Source organism: Pristiophorus japonicus, chromosome 9, assembly GCF_044704955.1.
Source record: "Pristiophorus japonicus isolate sPriJap1 chromosome 9, sPriJap1.hap1, whole genome shotgun sequence".
NCBI lineage: Eukaryota > Metazoa > Chordata > Chondrichthyes > Pristiophoridae > Pristiophorus > Pristiophorus japonicus.
The window spans coordinates 66,568,763-66,581,638 of NC_091985.1; the positions used below are offsets into that span (position 1 = coordinate 66,568,763).

General features: G+C 52.2%; 1 protein-coding gene across 8 annotated transcripts in view; it reads right to left on the minus strand.

Moving 5' to 3' along the window:
- Nucleotides 1–12,876, minus strand: part of mark1 (MAP/microtubule affinity-regulating kinase 1) — a 194,369-nt gene that overhangs the window by 70,381 nt on the left and 111,112 nt on the right. For 7 of the 8 annotated variants that reach the window (XM_070889427.1, XM_070889428.1, XM_070889425.1 and 4 more), the window contains exon 4: nucleotides 1,979–2,027. In XM_070889427.1, the coding sequence (XP_070745528.1) occupies nucleotides 1,979–2,027 (49 nt within the window). Of the gene's footprint in view, nucleotides 1–1,978; nucleotides 2,028–2,842; nucleotides 3,088–12,876 lie in introns of those variants that run through there. The other variant, XM_070889430.1, reaches the window with a different exon arrangement.

Sequence of the window (12,876 nt, forward strand, 5' to 3'; positions counted from 1 at the left end):
CTTGAAAAACCAGCTCATAAGAACATAAGAAATAGGAGCAGAAGTAGGCCACCTGGCCCCTCGGGCCTGCACCGCCATTTAATAAACCATGGCGGATCTGATCTTGGGCTCAGCTCCACTTTCCTGCCTGCTCCCCATAACCCTCGACTCCCGTATCATTCAAAAATCTGTCCATCTCCACCTTAAATATATTCAATGACCCAGCCTCCAAAGCTCTGTGGGGCAGAGAATTTCACAGATTTACGACCCTCAGAGGAAATTCCTCCTCATCTTAGTTCTAAATGGGCGACCCCTTATTCTGAAACTATGCCCTCTAGTTCTAGATTCCCCCACGGGTAGAAACATCCTCTCTGCATCTAACTTGTCGAGCCCCCTCAGTATCTTATATATTTCAATAAGATCACCTCTCATTCTTCTAAACTCCAATGAGTATAGGCCCAATCTGCTCAACCTTTCTATCTCAGGAATCAACCTCGTGAACCTTTTCTGAACTGCCTCCAGTGCAAGTATATCCCTCCTTAAATCCCTACCTCAACATAACAGGCTAGAAATTCAGGTATTAGCGATTTTGCCCGTCTTTGGGCCGGCGCAAAACCGCTGCTGAATTTTCTGCCCAGGCGCTAAATTTTGTGCGACTCGTTTAGCACCCAAAAAAATACACTTTTAGCTTCGCCAATCGCTAAACAGGTGCAAACTTACTGAATTTCTAGCCCATTATGTACAATTTTAGCCAGAATAAAGTGAAGACAGTTTAAGAAAATTAATGTCTGATGATTCCACATTAGAATTTTTCAATCCAATTTTTTTGTATACTCTGCAGGATTTAGTGTTCATATCTCTTACATTTACCTTCATAAACTGGTTCCCATATGGCTACAACTCCCCTCACAGCTTAGTTTCTGGATTTCACACATCAATTAAAAGGAAGCCTTCTGTTGTATCCCTCATAGTTTTGAACCATAAAGAAATGCTTTGATACCCATCTCATATGCCACATACTTAACTTGCATTGAAAATTCGCTATCTTCTCAACCAGCAGACAAGCTGTTAGTCCCTCCTCCTCTCCCCCTCCCCCTCTTCCTCCTCTTCCCCCTCCCCCTGGATCAACCTGCAGGGTCAGTCAGTGTCTTACTGGGATGGTCATACCTCCTTTATGCTTTGCGAAGATTCTATTGAAATGTGCCCGTCAATGTCCCGGTAACGGGAGCCCATCCTCTTTTGGAATTGGAACATTATATATAGACTAAAGGTGTGCGGGGCATGTGGGCAGTGTTCGCTTTTTTGTCTGTACTGAAGTTTTGGTTTGGAATTAATCAACCGTTCAATTCGCGAATTTTCGGAGTTAAATCGCTGGATTGCGAGTTTGGGGGGGGGGGGGGGGGATTTTCATTAACAATCGCGTGTACCAGGAAGATCTCAAGTTCAATTACTGGTCTGTGCTGAGTTAGCGGATTTCAGCTAGGGTGTTGATCGTAGGCCTCAGCACCACTAGACTAGGGAGGGATTAAAGAAGACAAATTTCAACTAGTTCCGATCACTCTTCAGGTACCCTGCTGGAAAAGATGCATTTAAGACTCAGCAAAGGACAAATGCCTCAGCTGCATTACACCATCTCTCCCCAATAGTCAAATATGATACTGAAACACACTGTTCAGGCTCACAAATGAAGAATTGCCACTGCACATGAAACTGTATCCCAACATGAGGCACTGGCTTCAGGAGCGGTAGAAACTGGAAAGGGAATAAAAATGGTGAAAAGCAAAACAATTAAGTGTAGCATAGACAGCACACTGTTTCAAATGTTTGCTACTTTTTACACAATAAATAATTGTCAACAGAAAGTTAGAAAGAAAAGATAAAGATAAACAGGACACATTCATGAAAGACAACAAATAGAATGCATTTTAAAGTACTGACTATTTAAAGTTAATAATTTGTATTTAATACACATTTGAATAGGGTTAAAGTACTATCATACCTATATTGGGATGATTCAAAATCTTCATAATTCTTACTTCTCGAAAGAGCTGTTAAAATAAAAAAATAAGTCGTCTTAGAAGTGTACATTTTTTTGAAAACCCTCGTACTGTTTTTCATTTTAGCATGGTGCAGATAAACTGCTGAAACAGATCAAGAAGCCAGCCATACAGTAGAGTACGGTGCCAGGGATACCTATATTTGATCTTCTACAGAAAAGTTGAATCATGGTTTAAAAACAAACATTTTGCAGAACAGGGTGATTCAGTGTATTAATACACAGCTCTTTCACCTCTCGGACCTTGGGTAGAATCCAGCCCAAGGGATGGGAATTTCCTCATTCTGCTGGCTGCAAGGGTACTTACAAATTCAACTTTTACATTAAAGTGCAGCAGTTTCAAGTGTGCATCATTGCAAAATCTGGATTATAACTGGTAGTCATAACTGGTAATATGTCTCCATGTGCACTGAAGCCACCTCAAATAGGTTGCCATGCATTTATGTTCGCACCGGGTGTAGTAAAACTTAACAAATTGCATTGTGCCACCCGGGAAAAATATAGAACTTATTTTTTATGTTAGGAAAGAAGTGCTAGTCATGCCTGTTCTCTCCTAGAATTATAGAATGGCTGGGTTGGAGTGGGCAAACTGGTTCTTTGCTTGTGAACACAATACAGCAACATGCAACCAGTAAAATAAGTGGTTGGTCACGTGGGATGTCAAATTCCAGTTATTGGTCTCAGACTAGTATCTGTAGTGTGATGTTACCCGACGTGGGTTGAGCTCGAGCAGTTTCAATCTAGTCCCTGCTGACGGTGGGCTCTCAGCAACACTCCATACTCAATTTAGGACTAACCTTTGAATCTCAGTCGGAGAAAGACTTGTACTTAATGAAATAAAAACAGAAAATGCTGGAAATAATCAGTGTCCTCGGTGGTTTACAATTCGGACGAAGGGTCATCAACCTGAAACGTTAACTCTGTTTCTCTCTCCACAGATGCTGCCGCCAGACCTGCTAAGTTTTTCCAGAAGTTTTTGTTTTTATTTCAGATTTCCAGCAGTATTACGAGGAATCTCTGTTAATGCCACCCTGGATGCACTTTAAAAACACCTGAAAAACAGATTTGTGCCAGTGAAGGGATTATTGTCCTATACCAGATAACTATTTAAGGACAGACTTTATGTTTTTGAGCAATCTCACGATATTGCGTTTTATCCTTCATATGCTAAAATCATAAATTATTTTGATTTTTGAGCCAGTTGGGTTAAATAACTACAGATTCACTTTTGTAAAATTAATGCAGTTCACTTCACTTAAATAGAAATTGTCACAAAAATAAATCAAGCTCACTCTTCATTTTTGATTAATTCCAAGCTGTGATCCAAAATCTTCAGCCAATCATTCACTAGTTTCTTGACTCATTGGGGGGAATTTTAATCCCCAAGGACATGTGGGTGGTAGGTGGCAAGGTAAAAAAAAATTTAATTCTCAAAACCAAAACGCACAAACTGGCCGCTTCTGGGCCTCGGGAATCCCACCAGGTAAAAGGAAGAGAGAAGGGTTGGATTTATGAGGCATGAGCCTTTATTGCATTGCTTATGGTCCAGGAGGAGCAGACGTGCTCCCCCAGGCCCAACAAGCTAACCTACATGCAATCAGACAGCCCCCTCCCACCCCGCCCACCCACCCACAATCAGCCGATCCCAACACCCACGATGTCCAATCCCCGCCTCCCCCCCGCGCTGCGTCCAACACCCTGCACCACGTCCAATATCCCTCCACCATCCCGCGCAATGTCCGAACCACCCCCACCACCATCCCGCGCAATGTCCGACAACTCCCCACCACCATCCCGCGCAATGTCCGAACCACCCCCACCACCATCCCGCGCAATGTCCGACAACTCCCCACCACCATCCCGCGCAATGTCCGAACCACCCCCACCACCATCCCGCGCAATGTCCGAACCCGCCCAAGCCACCGTCCCACGCAATGTCAGACATCTTTCTTCTCCCCCTCCACCCACCCGCCCCCCCCCCCACAATATCTGACCTCCCCCTCCACCACGCCACACTATGTCTAACCTCTTCCCCCCCACACGATGTCTGACCCTCCCCCATCCCGCGCAATGTCTGATTCTTTTCCTCCCCCTACCCCCAATCCCACGCGATGTCTGACTTCCCTTCCCACTACACCATCCTGCACGATGCCTGAACCCCAGCACCCACCATCTTGCGCGATGGCCCAACCCCAGCACCCACCATCCTGCGCGATACCTGAACCCCGGCACCCACCATCCTGCGCGATACCTGAACCCCGGCACCCACCATCCCGCGCGATGGCCCAATCCCAGCACCCACCATCCTGCGCGATGCCTGAACCCCAGCACCCACCATCCTGCGCGATGGCCCAACCCCAGCGCCCACCATCCTGCGCGATGCCTGAACCCCAGCACCCACCATCCTGCGCGATGGCCCAACCCCAGCACCCACCATCCTGCGCGATGCCTGAACCCCAGCACCCACCATCCTGCGCGATGCCTGAACCCCAGCACCCACCATCCTGCGCGATGGCCCAACCCCAGCACCCACCATCCTGCGCGATGGCCCAATCCCAGCACCCACCATCCTGCGCAATGCCTGAACCCCAGCACCCACCATCCTGCGCGATGCCTGAACCCCAGCACCCACCATCCTGCGCGATGGCCCAACCCCAGCACCCACCATCCCGCGTGATGGCCCAATCCCAGCACCCACCATCCTGCGCGATGCCTGAACCCCAGCACCCACTATCCTGCGCGATACCTGAACCCCGGCACCCACCATCCCGCGCGATGGCCCAATCCCAGCACCCACCATCCCGCGCGATGGCCCAATCCCAGCACCCACCATCCTGCGCGATGCCTGAACCCCAGCACCCACCATCCTGCGCGATACCTGAACCCCGGCACCCACCATCCCGCGCGATGGCCCAATCCCAGCACCCACCATCCCGCGCGATGCCTGAACCCCAGCACCCACCATCCTGCGCGATGGCCCAACCCCAGCACCCGCCATCCTGCGCGATGCCTGAACCCCAGCACCCGCCATCCTGCGCGATGCCTGAACCCCAGCACCCACCATCCCGCGCGATGCCTGAACCCCAGCACCCACCATCCCGCGCGATGGCCCAACCCCAGCACCCACCATCCCGCGCGATGGCCCAACCCCAGCACCCACCATCCCGCGCGATGGCCCAACCCCAGCACCCACCATCCCGCGCGATGGCCCAACCCCAGCACCCACCATCCTGCGCGATGGCGGAACCCCAGCACCCACCATCCTGCGCGATGCCTGAACTCCAGCACCCACCATCCTGCGCGATGCCTGAACCCCAGCACCCACCATCCTGCGCGATGCCTGAACCCCAGCACCCACCATCCTGCGCGATGGCCCAACCCCAGCACCCACCATCCTGCGCGATGCTTGAACCCCAGCACCCACCATCCTGCGCGATGCCTGAACCCCGGCACCCACCATCCTGCGCGATGGCCCAACCCCAGCACCCACCATCCTGCGCGATGCTTGAACCCCAGCACCCACCATCCTGCGCGATGCCTGAACCCCGGCACCCACCATCCTGCGCGATGCCTGAACCCCAGCACCCACCATCCCGCGCGATGGCCCAACCCCAGCACCCACCATCCCGCGCGATGGCTCAACCCCAGCACCCACCATCCCGCGCGATGACCCAACCCCAGCACCCACCATCCTGCGCGATGGCGGAACCCCAGCACCCACCATCCTGCGCGATGCCTGAACTCCAGCACCCACCATCCTGCGCGATGCCTGAACCCCAGCACCCACCATCCCGCGCGATGGCCCAACCCCAGCACCCACCATCCCGCGCGATGGCCCAACCCCAGCACCCACCATCCCGCGCGATGACCCAACCCCAGCACCCACCATCCTGCGCGATGGCGGAACCCCAGCACCCACCATCCTGCGCGATGCCTGAACTCCAGCACCCACCATCCTGCGCGATGCCTGAACCCCAGCACCCACCATCCTGCGCGATGCCTGAACCCCAGCACCCACCATCCTGCGCGATGGCCCAACCCCAGCACCCACCATCCTGCGCGATGCTTGAACCCCAGCACCCACCATCCTGCGCGATGCCTGAACCCCGGCACCCACCATCCTGCGCGATGGCCCAACCCCAGCACCCACCATCCTGCGCGATGCTTGAACCCCAGCACCCACCATCCTGCGCGATGCCTGAACCCCGGCACCCACCATCCTGCGCGATGCCTGAACCCCAGCACCCACCATCCCGCGCGATGGCCCAACCCCAGCACCCACCATCCCGCGCGATGGCCCAACCCCAGCACCCACCATCCCGCGCGATGGCCCAACCCCAGCACCCACCATCCTGCGCGATGGCGGAACCCCAGCACCCACCATCCTGCGCGATGCCTGAACTCCAGCACCCACCATCCTGCGCGATGCCTGAACCCCAGCACCCACCATCCTGCGCGATGGCCCAACCCCAGCACCCACCATCCTGCGCGATGCTTGAACCCCAGCACCCACCATCCTGCGCGATGCTTGAACCCCAGCACCCACCATCCTGCGCGATGCCTGAACCCCGGCACCCACCATCCTGCGCGATGGCCCAACCCCAGCACCCACCATCCTGCGCGATGCTTGAACCCCAGCACCCACCATCCTGCGCGATGCCTGAACCCCAGCACCCACCATCCTGCGCGATGGCCCAACCCCAGCACCCACCATCCTGCGCGATGGCCCAACCCCAGCACCCACCATCCTGCGCGATGCTTGAACCCCAGCACCCACCATCCTGCGCGATGCCTGAACCCCGGCACCCACCATCCTGCGCGATGCCTGAACCCCAGCACCCACCATCCCGCGCGATGGCCCAACCCCAGCACCCACCATCCCGCGCGATGGCCCAACCCCAGCACCCACCATCCCGCGCGATGGCCCAACCCCAGCACCCACCATCCCGCGCGATGGCCCAACCCCAGCACCCACCATCCCGCGCGATGGCCCAACCCCAGCACCCACCATCCCGCGCGATGGCCCAACCCCAGCACCCACCATCCTGCGCGATGGCGGAACCCCAGCACCCACCATCCTGCGCGATGCCTGAACTCCAGCACCCACCATCCTGCGCGATGCCTGAACCCCAGCACCCACCATCCTGCGCGATGGCCCAACCCCAGCACCCACCATCCTGCGCGATGCTTGAACCCCAGCACCCACCATCCTGCGCGATGCTTGAACCCCAGCACCCACCATCCTGCGCGATGCCTGAACCCCGGCACCCACCATCCTGCGCGATGGCCCAACCCCAGCACCCACCATCCTGCGCGATGCTTGAACCCCAGCACCCACCATCCTGCGCGATGCCTGAACCCCAGCACCCACCATCCTGCGCGATGGCCCAACCCCAGCACCCACCATCCTGCGCGATGCTTGAACCCCAGCACCCACCATCCTGCGCGATGCCTGAACCCCGGCACCCACCATCCTGCGCGATGGCCCAACCCCAGCACCCACCATCCTGCGCGATGCTTGAACCCCAGCACCCACCATCCTGCGCGATGCCTGAACCCCGGCACCCACCATCCTGCGCGATGCCTGAACCCCAGCACCCACCATCCCGCGCGATGGCCCAACCCCAGCACCCACCATCCCGCGCGATGGCCCAACCCCAGCACCCACCATCCCGCGCGATGGCCCAACCCCAGCACCCACCATCCCGCGCGATGGCCCAACCCCAGCACCCACCATCCCGCGCGATGGCCCAACCCCAGCACCCACCATCCTGCGCGATGACGGAACCCCAGCACCCACCATCCTGCGCGATGCCTGAACTCCAGCACCCACCATCCTGCGCGATGCCTGAACCCCAGCACCCACCATCCTGCGCGATGCCTGAACCCCAGCACCCACCATCCTGCGCGATGGCCCAACCCCAGCACCCACCATCCTGCGCGATGCTTGAACCCCAGCACCCACCATCCTGCGCGATGCCTGAACCCCGGCACCCACCATCCTGCGCGATGGCCCAACCCCAGCACCCACCATCCTGCGCGATGCTTGAACCCCGGCACCCACCATCCTGCGCGATGCCTGAACCCCGGCACCCACCATCCTGCGCGATGCCTGAACCCCAGCACCCACCATCCCGCGCGATGGCCCAACCCCAGCACCCACCATCCCGCGCGATGGCCCAACCCCAGCACCCACCATCCCGCGCGATGGCCCAACCCCAGCACCCACCATCCTGCGCGATGGCGGAACCCCAGCACCCACCATCCTGCGCGATGCCTGAACTCCAGCACCCACCATCCTGCGCGATGCCTGAACCCCAGCACCCACCATCCTGCGCGATGGCCCAACCCCAGCACCCACCATCCTGCGCGATGCTTGAACCCCAGCACCCACCATCCTGCGCGATGCCTGAACCCCAGCACCCACCATCCTGCGCGATGGCCCAACCCCAGCACCCACCATCCTGCGCGATGCTTGAACCCCAGCACCCACCATCCTGCGCGATGCCTGAACCCCGGCACCCACCATCCTGCGCGATGCCTGAACCCCAGCACCCACCATCCCACGCGATGGCCCAACCCCAGCACCCACCATCCCGCGCGATGGCCCAACCCCAGCACCCACCATCCCGCGCGATGGCCCAACCCCAGCACCCACCATCCTGCGCGATGGCCCAACCCCAGCACCCACCATCCTGCGCGATGCCTGAACTCCAGCACCCACCATCCTGCGCGATGTCTGAACCCCAGCACCCACCATCCTGCGCGACGTCCGGACCCACCCCCATCATGCCACGATATTAGACTTAACTGACATCCGTGTCCCAGTTGCTTTCCCACCCAACAGAGAGCCAGCCTGTCAATGTGGCTGGCTGCTGGGCGGGAAATATGTTGAACAAATATAAAAAGACACCCTGCCATTAAAATCTACAGGAAACCGGAGTTTCCATCAAAAAAAAGTCTTCCCTCCCCACCCCCCGCAATCCCGGTTCCGAATAAATATCAGGCCCATTGTAACCTGTAATACTGCAAAATGCAATCTGTTGCAGTGCAGTATTCCAGATGCAATTAATAACTTTGTGGTTAGATACAATAAATTTAGAAATACATATTTCAAATAGGCATTATTATGCTATTTTGAGACCAGCTCCCCTGTATTGGTGGATCGGGCCATTCACAGCATGCATGAAATGTAATATTTGTTTTGCACTTATGCACACATTGCATGTATACAGAAGGGCATATTATGCACAGATTTTCCTTCCTATTTTATCCAAATCCATGGGAGTTATTTAATCCTCTGCAGGAGATACTAGCCAAAATCTATGCTTAGCCATCTAAATATGTACAAATCCAATTAATCAACTCCCCTTCCTGTTCAGATCATAGCTGAACAAAAGAACAGAATCCTCAATTTCAGCCACAATGATTATTTCAACAAACAAGTAGAATGGCAGGTTGGAAGTCAACAAATAAATATTAGCAATACCTGTCAACTTCAGGTAATATTAGTACTGAGATCTAGGACAGATTAAAGCTAAATTACTAATCCATTTAAAAATAAGACATTATTTTCCCAGGCTGAAATATCTCAAAATGGAGATTCCACCTATTGATTTTTTTTCTCTTGGGGCCATCAACAACATTTTGTAGATTGCAGAGGTCAGTAGATCCATCAAATCTCACTCATCTGGATGAAAACACTTTCCTGTTTGTTTTAATAAAGTAACCCAATTTGATGCATTTCACTCTAAGGAAAAATGTGCTTCCGAATGTTTGAATAAGTCAGTAATTTTTCTTTTTGATCCAATAGCTCACATCTAACATAGTTCTGATGTTGACAACTGTATCAATATGCATTTGCTCACCTCCAGCTTCCTACCGAAATCTCACACTGCAGGAAGACACATCTCAATGTCTTATTTGCATCCAAATACATGATCAGCTACTGGAAAGTTCGGTCAAATGTTTCAAACAAAATTACTGACAGGTCTTCAATAGCTAATACTGTATAGAGTAACAGCCTGCCAACATTCACCAGCTGCTAAAACTGGAAGGTTAGAAGTAAATATGATGATGTAATGTCACATAATAAAGTTAAAGCTTTCTTGGGGGGGGGGGGGGAAAAGAGACCAAATTCCATGCAATAAATTAAACCTCAAAAAATGTTTTTATTGGTTCTGGGATGTGGGTATCGCTAGCAAAGCCAGCATTTATTGCTCTTGAGAAGATGGTGGTGAGCCACCTTTTTGACCCGTTGCAGTCCTTGTGGTGAAGGTACTCCCAGTGCTGTTAGGCAGGGAGTTCCAGGATTTTGACCCAGTGACAATGAAGGAACGCTGGTATATTTCCAAGTCAGGATGGTGTGTAACTTGGAGGGGAACTTGCAGGTGATGGTGTTCCCATGCGCCAGCTGCTCTTGTCCTTCTAGGTGGGTTTGGGAGGTGCTGCCAAAGAAGCTGTGGGGAGTTGTTGCAGTGCATCTTATAGATGGTACACACTGCAGCCACAGAGCACCAGTGGTGGAGGGAGTGAATGTGAAAGTGAATGGGGTCCCAATCAAGCGTGCTGCTTTGTCTTAGATGGTGTCGAACTTCGATTAGGTCACCCCTCAGCCTTCTCTTTTCAAGAGGAAAGCAACCGGGTCTGTTCATCCTATCCTGGTGGGTATAACCTCGCATTTCTGGTACCATCCATGCACATTCTTTTTGCACCCTCTCCAGTGCCTCTAGATCCTTTTTATAATATGACCACCAGAATTATACGCGGTATTCCAAGTGTGGTTGAACCAAGGTGCGATTTAAATGTTGAAGTTGTGAAACAATAGCCTATCTCCAGATTAACCTCAAGTTCTCCACCACAAACTGGCATTTACAGCATGTCTATTATCGACGTGGGTGTACAGGGCAGAGGTCTCAGGATTCTAAAAAGGTACTGTTCCTGTAGGTGGTGCTGTCATTGAAACTATGACCATTTGATTATAAAGCGAGGAGCACTTATTATACGACAGCCTAAACTGTACCCTCAGTAATCCCCAGGTAATCGTTGCAATAAAAAAGAAATCAAGCACAGATATGGTGCCAAATGACAGATCAAGGGTAAAACAATTCGTCTGGTCAGAATACCTTTAAACGATGTGCTGCAATTGCAAGTAAATCGTGGATTTTTCTAGCCTGGTGCTGAAACTTCGAAAGAAGGCTGCTCAGCTTAGAAATGGTGGAATCGTGGAATAATAGGGGCAAAATAAGTAGTGTGGCTATGAATAAGTAATGCCCGAGTGTGGCAGGAAGTACTGAATCTTTGGAAATGGAAGAATGCTAGTGCGCAAACCAGTGTAGTTTCGCAGCAGCAGAAACAGCTTTTCTCGTTACAGCAGAAACAGTGTGTTATAGGCACAATTAGTTAACGTGTCATCCTATCAGAGGGTATTCTCATTTACTTTCGAATGATTAAGAAAGCTAAATCAAAATTCTGTAATAAAAAGCAAGAGTCAAGCCCTGGACACCACCTAGTATTAGACAACGACACAAAATAGGCCCATGGCTTATCACACAGTTAATAAAATATTCAGCTGAACCTCACCCATATGAAAATTGAACTGACCCTTCCCCCAATGAAGGGAATAACGTCTGACTTGCACCATACCCCAATTCAGAATGAAACCATACATCTCGCCCCTCCCAAGAAAATGGGGCTAACAACCACTACTGAGCAAAAAACCTGATCAGCGCCACCCCCCCAAACACATGCACAAAAAACACCCAACCATTCCCACCCGTGAAAAGACTCACCTCTAACCTCCCTAATGAAGATAATCTGACCTCGACCCACACCCACCGCCAGCCACCCCCCGACCCCCTTGAGAAAAAAACATTACTGTGGCACTGTCCACCCGAAGAAGAAAATCACCCTGGGAAACCCTGTATTGACAGAATATGGCCACTCCCATCGCTGACAAGAAAGTTAGAGCCTGCTGAGAACAAAATATGGCTTGTACCAGTGCCCCCATGTACAGAATATTGTTTCTCTTCTTCCCCTCTACTGAGCAGGAAAATTGTCCTTGCAGGAAAGGAGTCCTGCCCCCACTGTGAGAGTTTGCTGAATTTCAACTGTGAGATGCTGCTGTAAGCAAAATGGCTGCCTTCTTTCAACACCAACTGAATTTCCCTGCCTTCTGTTCCCCATCTCAATCCCTGTCTTCCATTTCCTCCTCTCCTCCACCCCTTCCCATCCACTTCACATATCCCCATTCGCCCCCTTCAAACTTGAAAGTTTTGTACCTCTTCAGTTTGTAAAATCGGAGGGAAGGTTTTGTAAAAAATAAAATGGGGCTTAGTAAAAACATGATCTGTGCAGGTTGTGAAATATTGGAACATTTTCTATGTTAAATACAAGTTGTTGTTATTGGAAAAGTTTAGACCTTTTTTTTAATTGAAAAATTAGACTTTATGTAAATCAAGGTAGTCATTCAAAGTACTGCCCCCCGCCGAGGTATTTCCAAACCACCCTCCCAAAGGATACTTTTCCAGCCCCGGCACCTGACATACCTTTCCTAATCACCCCCTTAACCACTCCCCTCTACCCTTTTTACTTCTCTCCCCTTTCGTTTGCCACTCTTGGTCCAATTATTCCTCCACCTTAAGACGTGACTACCCAACACCACAGGAGATCGACTAGTATGTACTTAATAACAAAGCAGTAACACCCAAGGGGTAATCAAGCAGCCTGCTTGATTGTCTCAGGGAAGCCCTAATTATAATTGTGCCAAACTAGCTTTTCCTGGAATTGGTTTGACTTCTGAAGGTAACCATGGTGATGGACTTTGGAAGAAAATAAATAGT